General features: G+C 38.4%; 1 protein-coding gene across 1 annotated transcript; it reads right to left on the bottom strand.

Annotated features, from left to right (window-relative positions):
• Positions 1-643: 643 nt before the first annotated feature.
• LOC132763787 (olfactory receptor 9G19) lies at positions 644-1,579 on the bottom strand. Its single transcript, XM_060757645.2, has one exon. It carries the CDS (start codon positions 1,577-1,579, stop codon positions 644-646), a length of 936 nt encoding a protein of 311 aa, XP_060613628.2.
• Positions 1,580-14,916: the final 13,337 nt, after the last annotated feature.

The raw sequence follows: 14,916 nt of genomic DNA, 5'->3' as shown, positions 1-14,916 counted from the left end.
GCATGTATCCTTTATTACAGGTATGGGCAAACTTTATTTATTTATTTATTTCATTTACTTATACCCCGCCCTTCTCACCCCGGGGGGGACTCAGGGTGGCTTACAGAGGAGGCATAATTAAATGCCTAACAATTGACAGTAATACAAATACAAAAAGCAATAAGCAATTCAACAATTAGAATTAAAAACATCAGCGCATAATAAAATATATGCGCTGATATATAAACACCCTCCCAGCAGGTGTTTTGGACTGCATCTCCCATAATTCCTAACAGCCTACTGGTCCTTCAAAACACCTGGAGAACTGAAGTTTGCCTATGTCTGCCTTATTAGGACCCCCCCCCCCAAACATTCTCAGATGGCCCCGTATAATGATCATTAGTTTGAGAAACGTACAATTAAAATGAAATAAGTTATATAGAGTGCTGCCCTATATTCATGCATAATAGACATTTCAGTCCTTCATGTACCACCCCAAATAATATAGTATGCAAAGAGATTTCTGACTTGCATGATAAGATTTATTAAGAAAAATGCATAATGCCATTTTTACTACTAATAAATACAACATGGCACCAATTTTTGTTTTACGAAAGACATTTTAGTTGAAAAGGTACAAAAATGCAAACACACAATTATATATTTATGTTCCTCTGCATTTCATGTTTAGTTTCTTCAGGGCATCTTTTATCTCCTTGTTCCTAAGGCTGTAGATGAGAGGATTTAGCATAGGGAACACTACTGTATAGAAAGTAGACACCACTTTGTTCCTCTCCAAAGTGTAGCTGGAATTTGAACGGGAGTAAATGAAGAGGATTGAGCCATAGTATAAAGTGACAGCAGTCAGGTGAGCTGCACAGGTGGAAAAGGCTTTCTGCCTCCCTTTAGTGGACCGGATTCTCAAGATAGCTGCTAGGATGAAGACATAGGAGGCCACTATCAGTGCTGAGGGGCTGATTACATTCAAGACCAGGATAAAGTACAAAACAGACTGATAGCTCCTGGGAACATTACAGGCTAACTTGACTAATGGTGGTAAGTCACAGAAGAAGTCATCAATGACCTTCCCATCACAGAAACTCAAGGTGAATGTTTCAGTAGTTATTATTATGGCATTTGTGAAACCAGACAGATAGGAAAGGGTCACCAAGCCCATGCAGACCTTGTTGGACATAGCTGTGGTATATTGTAGCGGTTTGGCAATGGCTATATAACGGTCATAAGCCATAGCTGCAAGAAGGTAGCATTCGCTATATGCGAAACCAGCTGAGAAGAAGAACTGGGCAGCACAACCTCCAAAGGAAATGCTCTTGTTGTCAGAGATACAGTTCATGATTATCTTTGGTGTATACACTGAGGAATACCAGAGGTCCAGGAAGGACAGGTTCCCAATGAAGAAATACATGGGGGTATGGAGATGAGAGCTGCTGTATATTAGTGCAATTAATGTGATGTTCCCAACCAGGCTGAGGAGATATATTTTTAAAAATACTACAAACAATATGAGTTGTAGTTGGGGGTTTGTTGTAAATCCCAGAAGGATGAAGTCAGTTACTACTGTGCGATTTCTTTCTTCCATTGGACTATGAATAAGCAGCTGTGAAAGAATTAGAAGACATATATTGCTCTCTGTCAGCTATCTGAGTATTTTTAGCCAAAAGAATTAAGCATAATCCATAGCAACAGTGAAAAGAGACCTTCCCATTTCTCATGAGAGTTTCATTGTAGTCTGATATTATGATTAGATCCAGTGTTGAGGGGCCTCTCAGGAAAGTACTAACTTGTGGCTCTCCTCCTTTTTCTTGGCTCCTTCTCTGTGAGCTTACCAATAACAAGAGATTAAAAGTTGACATTTTAGTTCTTCATAATACACCACAGCACCCAGTGTAACAACACCTCATTATTATGTGGAGAGTTTAAAATGATAGCTTCTCACAACATCTGATGCAAGAAATAATCTGCTTGGCTACTGGTTGGTCTCATTTGGTTTGGGAAATTAAACTTATATGAAATAGAGCAGCACGTACAAGTGAAAATAGCAGATGTACTAATTTTGTAGAGAGTTTTATTGTACTGTAACCTTATTTTAGTTACATAGAGTGGAAAGTGATTAACCTAATCCCATTGATTAGTCCCAAACAGAGTAAACTTGTAGAATCAGCTGTCAAAATGTGAGTTGATATTCAGGTCAATCCCATTGATTCATGGGTCTACTCTAGTCAGAAACTACAAGTAGGATTTAGGCAACTGTTTCTGCTGCCTGAACAGTATATTGGCCGAGATCTTATTTTATGTTGGTGGAGTGTAAACTTCTACCAGAGTACTTAAAGAGGAGGGCCAACCAGCACACTTTCTGGTCAATTAGTGTCTATTTCAGCTAAGAATGCAAGGGGACTATTTGACAGTCATTGTGTAGCTGGGGAAAAACATTATTGGCTATCGACTTGTGCAATGTCTCAAAGTAATAATTGCGCTATAACTCTTGTTTAATCAACATACGCTATCAAGGAGGCTTCAGTCATTGTCAGCCCAAAGTTTGTGTCACTATATGATAGACAGCATGAACATTAATTTTTATATTCAAAATAATAACCCAAATTCTCAGAAATCTACAGTTTATGCCTCGTTCACCACCATATTATGTAAAAATGTAACTTGCATTAAGTGACAAAAATATTTCATTTCCCTGCTCACATCTCTCATTTAAGTTTGCTATCCCTCATTTGTACTCCGAGAGCTTTAGAAAAGATGTGTAGCACAAAACATGAATAAAAATGCTAGAAAAAAAATTAAAAACACATTTAAAAGGTGAACATAATAGAGCATTACTTCTAAGTGCTTAACCCCTTAGTCTTAAAGAATGAGTTCAAAAGTGACATTTCCATACAAAGCACTTGTTTTAACGTAAGTTTCCTTGAAACCAGAGCTGTTACAAATGCATAATCATTTTAATTATTTGGCTATGTCATGTCTCACAGTCCTGTCTCCTTCTAGACAGCAGCTGCTATGAGCCACAGCAACCTGTTTCTCAATTGATCACAAAGTAACTGATTGATGTTTCTACTTCCTCCTGTGATCATTTTCTGGTGTGACACTAAGAAACAGAGTATTTGTTGCAATTTCCCTTTTCACTAGAGATCTCTCACATAGGGCTGGGGTGGTGGCCATTGCTTTCCAAAAGACAGGCAAACATGCCCCTTTTGCTTGCGGTGTTTGTGGGGTCTTTCATGACTCCTATGGATTCACTAAACTAGGAAATATGTAAGGATCATGAATATGAACCAGTCATTAATGTATAATTCTAGTTTATACCTTAGTGAATTCAAGCACATTTTTTAAAAATAGTCCAGATTTTGTCATGCATTAATTGTATTACTCATGCACACATATCAAGTTGTCTCACTGTGGGTTTAAAACATCATTACTTTCACAGTAATCAATGTTGTCATAATTATAGCCATGGCCTGAATTTTGACTCCAGGCTCCATGAAATATCTCAGGCTTACCTTGTCAAACCCAGGCGGATGGATGCATCACTAGCCTTATTCTCTGTCTTCGTTTCAGGTAATGTTCCAGGTCAATAAGAAAAACATACAAAATGAAGAAGAAAAATATTAGTTTCACAACTTATTTTCAAATAGTGTCTGTTCTATCTGTAGGATTGGTGGTGTAATAAATGCATAAGGGGCATGCAGAGAAGAGAGAAACTGATCTGCTTTGTGACTAATTTAGGTGAGCACCTGTATACTCAACAAAACCAGACTTTCCATATGGTAAGTCTGTTGGAAAAAGCTTAGCTCTCTTACTCCCGGTAAGTAACATGATACTGAGGCATTATGGCAATAAAAATATAAATGCTAGAAGTACATGTTTGTGCAGAACACTGCACATGTACTGAAGTATCCCAGAATAAATTTATGAGAAAATGCTGATGGGTAATTATTGTGCTCAGCTGTCTCCAAAGGACGTTATCCCAGTGGCATCTTTAATTGTTCAAAAGTTTAGTGTTCTGCTGGGATTAAAGATTATTTTTTTGCATTTCTAGAGATATAAGTCTATGAATATATATAAATTAAAAAACAAGAGTTATTTAGAGGATTTCCCCCCTCTTGCTGAGTAAACAGACCTTGAAAGACCTTTCCCCACATTTACATAGTAAACATTACTTTCTAGCTAGATCTGATGCCATTGCCATCTCATTTACTGTCATGTTCCAAAAATTGTAATGATTCATTGATTTTAAAGATGTCACATAATGAATTAATAAATAAGTAAGTAATACATTTTTTTTATTACCCAGAACAGCTCACATTAAACCAAGAACCGATATCCTACATTGGGAGACATATGTAAAATGTCTGGGTCTTATCACTATTATTCATTCATTCATTCATTCATTCATTCATTACGATCAACCAGCACAAAAAATGAACAAACGGCAGAATAGGAACATATACGGGCCTTATCACTTTAGTTATATCTCTTCATGTGGCTCCCAAAATCTACCACAGATTGTGTCATGCTGTGGAACGCCCTTCCCACGGACATCAGATTGGCACCATCTCTGATGGTTTTCCGCAAAAGAGTAAAGACCTGGTTATTTGCGCAGGCATTCGAATGATTGGTGCAAAGACTGGTAACAACATAGGAATGGAACAATGGACGACGAACCTGGATCATGTTTTTAGTGATGAGATGCTTGGGAATGGTTACTATAGTAATTATGTATTAATTGTGTATTAGATTAGGTTATTAACTGTTTTATATTGATGTTGAATTTTGCTGTGTTTTGTGCCTTGTGAACTGCTGTGAGTCGCCTTCGGGCTGAGAACAGCGGTATAGAAGTAAAGTAAAGTAAAGTAAATAAATAAATAAATAAATAAATGCTTTAAAAAGTATCAACATTGTAGCCCATTCAAAACTACTTTAGGAATTAAGCAGCCACACCAACATAGGGATTTCTGAAGAACTGGAGAACAGGGTGGTGAGTGAAGAAGCATACAGCCTTCTCTTGGCAGTGCTTTGTGACAGGAAACCGTGACAAGACCTAATAGGGGTCACTGTGGCTTCCTGTTGCAAAGTGCTTTGAGCCAGGAGTTTGCTGAATGTCCCTGACTCACTTCCCCATTCCCCAAAGCTTTGGAAATCCCTACATTGGTGGAGTTGCCTAGCCTCTGAAAAGGTTTTCTTGAGCTCACCCTGTCTCATGGATTTGAACCACCAATCTTCAGGTCTCCAAGTCAGCAGTTCCGCTGGCACAAGGGTTCAACCAATTGCGCCATGACAGCTCCTAATTAACATGTAATTTAAAGGTTTTAAAAGGCCTTAAAATATGATTTACAAAACACAAGGAAAACATTTATTGAAGAAACATTTAGAAAAGAAGATGGGAAGCAACCCCCACTAGAAGATATGAAGTTGTGGTGGGACTACGAAGAAAAGAAGGACTCTGGTGATGGGGATCATAACGGGGGAAATAAGAAGAAATAAATATATGAATTACAGATATTGTATTTTGTAATGAAATAGAATGGAAATGTAATAAAACTAATTAAACAAACAACTCATAGTTAAGAACGGGGTGAGAAAACAGGAAGTGAGAGAAATCTACCTCTCAGAAGGTAAATTCACTCGTGAAAAAGTTATCAAGGGGAAAGGGGGCCTCCACTGAAGCTTTCTCACCAATCCTTGTTTCCATAACAAGCCATATTTTTCAGAATCCAATTATCATAGGGACAGAAAGTGAGGTAAAATTGGAACAGGGGCACAGACAGCAAAACAAACACCATATGGATTTTAGCCCTTCCCTCTGGTATCCAAATCTTACATATATATGAAGTTACAATTTTAAAAAATTACCTGTTCCAACTTGCATACAAATTCAACTTAAGAACAAACCTACATAACCTATCTTGTTGGTAACTTGAAGACTGTCTGTAATGTGTTAAGGTGGTATATTAATATTTGATTATTTTTTCTAATTCTTTAAGAACTATCACTAAGTGAATGACAGGTATGAATTGGACTAAACATTATTGTTTAAGTGATAATTACCACAAAGTCAAGAACTTTTATATTTAAATTTTATATGAGGCTGGTACACAATAGTCAAGTCATTTTAACACCTTCCCTTAGTTCCATTTAAATGTCGGTTACACTTTTAGGGGTGGGAAAACATTACCAAGGTGCTCTCATTTCCTGAGCCATCAGGTAAGTTTCCAAATGTTACAGAAAAGAGATATATTTTTTGCATCATTAGACTTGTCTTGATATGTAAGATGATGAATCACAGTTAGAGGAAGTACTCACTGATGGTTCAAGCAGGAAGGGCATTCACTGAATTATTTCAGAATAAAGTTTCCTCTACTCAGAACATGGTTCACTAGGGATGGATGACAGTATTGATGGACTACCAAAAATCAATAAATAACACATTTTTGTTGAAGAAATATTTTCAACAATAGTTGTTGCCAATTAGAATATGATGCCATATTCCCCACAGGTATCAATTGTTGCCATTCTCGGTATACTGCAGATCTTACCAGAAGAAATGTAGTTACTCCTGTTCTTTTCTTCTTTCCATGTGTATCTTGAAACATGGCAGTCCTCCAACAAAGGATCTGAAAAACTCCCATGACAGCCTTTTCAGAATTTGTGGCCTGTTTTACTTCTTACCCACAAAGTTGTCAGGCCCATTAAGAAGAAAGACGAACTGGCAATTAATTAAGCCCAGATTTGTCTAGAGGGATTCTCATTAAGATACACTTGACCAAATGCCAAAATTCATTTGGATTTTTATCTCTTAAAAAACATGGAAAAACATCGTATTATTACAATTTTGTATGGTATATTGTAACAGAAATTCTAGGAATAATTTTTCTTTCAGTGGCAAATTTTAAAGTAATTTTGAAGTCAGTTTTTCAAATTATTTTATGCTTCTTACAATTCATGCATACATTTATTTATTAGTTTATGGCACAATAGACAAACCACTTTAAAAACATATACAAGCTGGAATTTGCTCAGGGAGTAACATCTTTGCAGGTGGACGTATGTTTGTGGGAAACAGAAATAGAATCATGCACTTTTGCTACATTTATTCAGCAAGGGGCTGCTGCTACATTACTATGTGGGTATGTGTGTGCATAATGGGACTGTGCATAATGGGACCAGTGTGCATCAGGATATTAGCTGAGTAGTGCTGGAATGCATTTATAGAGCCTGATACATATTAAGGCATTCTTGCTTATGCCCTGATATGCATCTTACCAATTCACAGAAGGCCCTTTCACATAACCATGTAACCCAGAATATCAAGGCAGAAAACTATACAATATCTGCTTTGAACTGGGTTATCTGAGGGCCCTTCCACACACCCCTGTATCCCTGATTGGTCTCATTTCTGGGAGCAGATGCAGTTCTTCTGGCTGAAGGCTTTATGGATTTTTGAGTTTTCTTACAAAAAATAAACATTCAGTGCTTTTTTCATGTCAGGAGCGATTTGAGAAACTGTAAGTCACTTCTGGTGTGAGAGAATTGGCCATCTGCAAAGACGTTGCCTAGGGAACTCCCAGATGTTTTGATGTTTTACCATCCTTATGGGAGGTTTCTCTCATGTCCCTGCATGGGGAGCTGTAGCTGACAGAGGGAGCTCATCCACACTTTCCCACCGGTGGCTCCATTGCAATCTAAATAAATGACCCAAAACCAATCAAAACACTCAATACTTATCTTAAATAACTCTAAAACTCTTTTAAAATAACCACATTGAACATCCCTAATTTTAAGACCTGAAGGCGTTCCAAAACATTTTCATTTGAATTAAAACTGAACAAGAACAGATACAGCTCTGTTCTTGTTCAGGTCTCATTATTTGGTTGGGGTGAGTATTTTGTAACCCTCCAGACATTGTTGAATTCTGCTTCCCATCATTCTTTGAAATTAAACATGGTCACTGGAGCTGATGGGATAGACAAAGCCATCTAGGACCATCTCTACCTCTATCCACCTTTAGCATCTCTGTGATGCTTCTCTCTATAATTCTCTCAAGCAATCTGATGTTATGAGATATCATCCTAATATCCCCTACACCACCAATTTTGATCAGAGGTGGAAAGCAAGTATGTCATCTTGTTCAAATGTTATGCTCTCTTGCTTCCATCTTATCCATTTGAGAGCTGAATGGGATTTTGATAATCTCTCAGGTTTCTCCTTCCTGTGAGAACAACATCATGAGTGGAGGACATGAACTCTTCCATTGTCATTTGGTTCATATAGCTGTGACTGGCTATGGTCTCTGTAGCACCCTGTTTGGCTAATATTTTCCAGATTTTATTTTCTATTTAAATTCTGCTGAAATAAATATTCTATGGGTGACTGCTGAAAAGGAAAGCAACAATTCTGCTCATGACCTGAGGATGAATATATTATAGATGCTTTTCAATCATTTTAATCAGACAAGTCAGAGGAAGGAACAGACAAAAACCACTGGTGCATATTCCTTGGCAAAAACCCCTTAAGAAATTCATGAGGCCCCCATATATTGGTCACTTGATAGAACACACATGTGAACAATATACTCTTGGAATAATTCAGTTCTGTCAATTGTCAGAATTCACTTTGCCTGTCTGCTGTTCACCTTCCATAGCAACATCCATCATCCAGTAAATGCTGGTTTGGCATTCAAGGTTTGGCATTGAGCCAGCCTTCTAACCCAGCTAAAATCCTTAATATGGATTAAAAATTGTTTGTCGTATTGTCGAAGGCTTTCATGGCTGGAACCACTGGGATTTTGTGAGTTTTTCGGGCTGTATGGCCATGTTTCAGAAGGATTCTCTTCTGACATTTCACCTGCATCTATAGCAGGCATCCTCAGAGGTTATGAGGTCTGTTGGAAACTAGGAAAATTGAGTGTATATATCTGTGAAATGGCCAGGGTGGGAGAAAGGACTCTTATTTGTTTGTGGTATGTATGAATGTTGCAATTGGCCACCTTCATTAGCATTTAATGGCATAACAGTTTCAAGGTCTGGTTTCTTACTGCTTGGGCGAATCCTTTGTTGGGAGGTGATTAGCTGGCCCTGATTTCTTGCCTGGAATTCCCCTGTTTTTGAGTGTTGTTCTTCATTTACTGTTATGATTTTAGAGTTTTTTTTAATACTGGCAACCAGATTTTGTTTCTTTGCTGCTTCAGTTGGCAATAAGGAGAAATCTCATCTTCCCTGAGTTCCTAGATTTCTTCAGAGTTTTAAACTCAAAACCTCACTCACCTTGAGCATGTTTTTCACCAAGAAATTGTGGCAGAGATTTTCAGTCCCTACTCTGGCTCACTCAGAAACTCATCCCAAATTCTTTTCTCTTCATAACTGTCTCCTAAATATGGCAAAACTGTCTCCTAAATTTGGCAAATCATAGACACACTATTTTTTTTATCCAGCTCAGGGTCCCAGATAACAGCTGCAAGGATTGCATTGTGCTCACAAAAAAAATCACAAGTAACATATTTCCCAAAGGTTTTCTGCCTTGTCACTCCTTATCTTCCATCTTTACAGAGACAATTAAAGATGTTTATTACAGCTATATTGAAACTTTCCCCAAAGCAGACCATATTACAGTACACAGAAAGCTGTTCACAGCACTGGCAGTCCCCCAAGTTACTACAACCAGCATCCTCAGCCAAATGCAGAAAAATGCTTTCTATTGAGATGTTGACACTTGTGATTCTCTTCTTCCCATCTTCAATATCTGATGTTGACATCTTGCGTCAATTACTATACTTCGTAAGAAATACTGTGACATTATTATTCCATATAGCAGTGTTCCAGCTCTAAAGTATGTGAAATTGCACACGTATCCTGATTGTCTTGCTGTGTTGATTTGACTGTGAAAGCCTAAGTGATTCCAATTTGCTCCTTTTCAGAAACAATTTGAGGCTATTATGCTGTCCTCACTGCAGAAACAATGTGATTCTCCATGCTGATCCGGTAGCCTACAATAATGGAATGAAGGAGATATTAAAAAGATTGCATTTGTAATTTCTACTAGAGTTAGTAGCTCATATGCATTCTTTGTATTTCTGTGGGTAGAGCAACTAATATTGACACATGAAACCCTTCCTTTTCCATTCCATCGGAACAGAGACAGTCAGGGAAGCTTGGTGGCCTGACAAGTATGGCAAACAATGTGCATGGGTTGCTTTAGCATCACATAGCCTAGCCTCCAGCTGCGACAGATGGCTTGGGAGAACCATGACTAGTCTTCTGCATTCCTGGATTCTCACCTAATTTTTTAAAAGACAGAATTCAAAGAAACAGCAGCATTAGTCTAGAATAGCAGGGTTCAAAAGGATCTCATTATACCACTTTTGAGACTACTTGAGAGAAAGAAGTCACAACACAAGCGTGAAATCTCGGCCTAGTATTTATTTCCTTGTTTGCTTTGTTGCCTGTTGGACTGTTCCATTTTGCCAAGTTTAGGGGAGAAGCTTAGGTTCCCACTAGAGGCCGAGATTGGTTGGTGCAGCCCATTCTGACTCAGAGCCAGAATGGGCTGGTTGATAGAACTTCTTATGGCATTCCTTTTGATCTTAGCTTGAAGTTAGTTAGCCAGATAGTGTCTGGTCTGGCTTAGCAATTTGAACAGGCCATCCTTAGCACATATTTGCCTTATAGATAGATAGTTCATATACATGCAATAGTTAACAGATATATTTACCTTATAGATAGATAGTACATATACATGCAATAGTTAACAGATATATTTGCCTTAGCATTTATAGTATTTGTAATAAAGAATAGTTATATTTGCCTTAGAGTTTATAGTATATGTAATAAAGAATAGTTATATTTGCCTCATAGAATAGTTATAGCCATACATGCCCCATAGTTTATAGATTTATACATGCCCCAGAGTTCATAGATAATACATGCTTCATAGATTAGAATATATTTGCCATAGTTTATAGTTTGTTACCTCAGATTTATACCTTATACCTGTTCCTTATTATTCTAACTGCACCTCTGTATACCTTGTTTTGTTTCACCCTGTTTATTCAGTAAACTTCATTGGTAATTTTTAGTCTTGTCTCTAGTGTTTTATTTTGAGGTATTAAAGTAATTTAGGTTATACCGATGGTCACAGGGAAAATAGCCAGACACTTTTAGTTTTCTCATTAGATCTTCCTGGTGTGCCATCATAACAAGCGTTTATAGACTTAGAACATGTCTACACTGGGTGGTTTAGCCCAGTGTAAATACTAGGCATGGTTAGGTCCAGTTGGAACTTTCATTATTCAGAATAAAGTCGGAAAGATTTTCTTTTTGAAGCGATTTTGAAGCTTTTAAGAAAACCCGGAAGTCCTTTGCCATCTTGAAGCTTTTTCGCCATTTTTTAATGACTCATGAAGTGAGTTGGAAATGATTCAATGATTCAGCTTCTCCCTTATAACTCGCTTCTGTGACTCCAAAACTGGCCAGCTCCAATGGCCTGAGGAAGAAGTGGAGCAAACCCACCCACAACCTGCCTCTGTGACTCCAAAACTGGCTGCCCCCAACGGCCCGAGGAAGAAGCGACACAAATCCACGCTTCAAGTGAGTTATAAGGGAGAAGCATGGATTTGCTCCGCCTTCCCCCCCAAGCTGCCAAAGGCAGCCAGCCCCAAAGTCACAGAAGCGAGCCACAAGGGAGAAGCACGGATCCGCCCGCCCCGCCCCCCCTAAGCCGCCAAAGGCATCCAGTTGTAACCCGCTCCTGGAGTAAAGCAACTATTTTCAAAGTAGAGACCATGCAATGAAACAGGAAATAACACTTTCAAACTATTAAAGATTCGGAAGTCTCAGAAGGTTCAAAAAGTTTAGAACTTTTTTTCTGTGAAAATAGGAATTGACTTTAGAATCAAAGCACCGGCGCCCCCTACATTTTTTTTATCAAACAAGCCTAGTAAATACAAACTGGAGGCTGCCCAACTATCTGTTAAAGAGCTGGGATGGTGATTTCTACCCTCTTGTCTAGGTTGTAGAACTGCAGCTGGAAACTGTCTGAAAACTTCCTGTTCTTTCCTGGCCATTAGATAGTTGTGTGGGCATATATCATATAGCTGCCTCACATATAGGGAGATGTGCAAAGAAAAACTGAATATTTATTTTCATTATGCCACAAAATCACATATACTATCTCTCATCACCAACAGGAATCCAATCTACAGACACATCCACACAACACACACATGTAAATAAATTGCATTGGTCACACTGAATAAATGGCCACAATCCTCTTGGTATCTTACTAGGCACAAGTTCTTTTATATAAGGAATATAACATTTACCCTCAATGCAAAACAACCATATTCAGTTCGAAGTTGTGGAGAAAGAAATGAATGTATAGTATCATTGTACATGATTGTGCATTATTCATGCTGTGAATGCATGTTATGAGGATGTGAAACTGCATCTGGTTTAGCATTTGGTTGCTGAATGTAATTCCATGGACCTTGAGGTATTGTTTCTCTCCTAGATACAGAATTTTGACTAATATATTCTTAAACACAGCTAAGAAGTGTATGAAGGTCATCTCAAAATTAGATCTAATACTGGAACATGATGACACACATTTGGGTGCTCTGAGGACATTGTCTTCAGGTACAGCTCACATGTCCTATTATAATACACTGTATCCTAGAACTGCAATTGAGGAGTAGACTGTGGTGAAGAAGGAGAGGAGAACTGGGCAGAGGCACTTCCTAGAAACAGTCTGATTTGGATTGATCCTTCTTTTCTCCTAAACTACTTCTTCATGACCAAGTCTATTTTGTTTAGGAAGTCCCCTGATCCTCAGGAGAGATGATTGGGCTTTTGGGAAAGTGAGGAGCCCCTTTTAAGCAGTCAAATGTACTGTAAATTTCCCCACCTCTCTTTCACATCACTAGCCATACTTGTGTATAAGTCAAATTGTAGTATAAAAAAAAACCCTGACCCCCCACTGTGGCAGAATGTAAATCAGGTGTAGTTCACGCTTTAATCAGTCAACACACTGTCTTGACAGAGAAAGAAAATATGCCATGCAGATTATCAGTAAAGAACAAGAAATTTACTCTTTGTAATGTAGAGCAATATATATAGTCATGTGAACAGTTGCATTGACTCACATAATGTCCTTTAAGAGAGATTCAAAATGTTTAGGTGTCCATTTGGGAGATCTTTTTCTTCCTGCAGCTCATGAAGCAAGAACTCAAACTGGTCTCTCTGTCTGCCAGCTCCTGAACAGTTCAAGCCTAAAAATGTAACTGTTGCCAAAGCTTCCAGACTCAGCCAGTCTCTTGGTAGTGGCCCAACCAATCAGCTTTGTGCTTAGCATTTTCAGTTAACACGCTCACCAACAGATTTTTTACATGCCCTAACACCCATAGCCTGAGTCTGCTTACCCACATGTCAATGTAAGTATTGTGCCTCATTTTTTTTAAAGAACCACCTCTTTTCTATTTAGAGGTGGCAAAGGGTGAGCACTTACCCCTACGTGGGAGAAATTAAAAGATGCATCAATCCCCTCCACTTCTCTGAGGTACAGATTCTGGCCTTTTTGAACACCAGGATAAGAAATTGGAGGTGGTGTGTCTCTTTGATATGTCACCTCAAAGTATTGCCAAGAAGAGTAAGGAGCTGATGCTTCTTTTAGGGTTCTACTGGGATGGACTAAGCAATCCCCTTGTGCCACTCTACTCAGAAACTGTGATGGTTCCCTTTTTTGTAGCTAAGGGTTAATACTGTACCTTAACTTTTATATATGAAACTGGAACCATTCTCTTCCCTGGCCAGAGTATTGAAAAGCCTTTTTGATTTCCTGGATAGGAAATTGGGAATAGTGTTTGGGGGTGACTGGCCCCCTGAGATGGCACTGGCATTTTCTCCTTGACTCATCCATGTGTCATATGAAAATCTATAGTTTTGGTCCCCAAATCTGCCATCAACTTAGATATGAGGTCGACTTAAACAGAATTATATACGTTATTACTGGCATGGAAAAAATACTACTATATGGAAATGTACGTTGTACATTCATTAGATGCTGTATTAAAAATAGGAAAATACAACCCAGTATAACAACTAGTGGAGCTCTGGCAGGGAGCTCTGGCATGGGCTGGTCCATGAGGTCACGAAGAGCCGGAAGTGACTGAATGAATAAACAACAACATAACAACTAGTTTCACTTCAAAAATTAAAAAGATTACTCTTGAGGACCACTGTTTATTGTGGCTGGTGGAGTCTAGGACACATGGTCTAAAAACTAATCTGTCCAAGTTTTATTCCACTCTATGTGCTAAAAGCATGTTGGCTCAGATTATTGTATTTCATGGCCGGAATCACTGGCTTGCTGTAAGTTTTTCGGGCTGTATGGCCATGTTCCAGAAGCATTCTCTCCTGAAATTTCAGAGGTTGTGAGGTCCTCTGAGGATGTCTGCCATAGGTGTAGGAGAGAACGCTTCTGGAACATGGCCATACAGCCCGAAAAACTTACAGCAACCCATTGGCTCAGATGATCTTCTGGTTGTGTGATGTATGTAAAATGTATGTTTTTTACATGTATGTAAAATGAGGTCCAATTAGTAATATAAGTATTGACTGGGAATGACACGATAAGCTGATGCCAAGAATAGCTTCACTTTGGAGCAAGTTTGTTTGCCCAAATGTCTTTCTGTGCCTTGCCTGCTGGGGAAGCCAACTTTTGCAGTTAGTTTAACACAAGTGTATAAAGTGTATCTTACATCATGCTGCTCCATAGGGTGAAAAATTCCCTATGGGCCATTTTGTCATGGAGCAAAACAAACTGCACTGGGAATAATGATAAAGTTTGTCACAGCACTGCAATTAAAAATAATAGGACTTTATAAACAAAGACTATCAGCTCTCATTTTCTGGTAATAAT

The sequence above is a fragment of the Anolis sagrei genome, chromosome 1, assembly GCF_037176765.1.
Source record: "Anolis sagrei isolate rAnoSag1 chromosome 1, rAnoSag1.mat, whole genome shotgun sequence".
NCBI lineage: Eukaryota > Metazoa > Chordata > Lepidosauria > Squamata > Dactyloidae > Anolis > Anolis sagrei.
The sequence above is the reverse complement of the archived record's forward strand: the minus strand, read 5'-3'. Positions and strand labels throughout refer to the sequence as shown.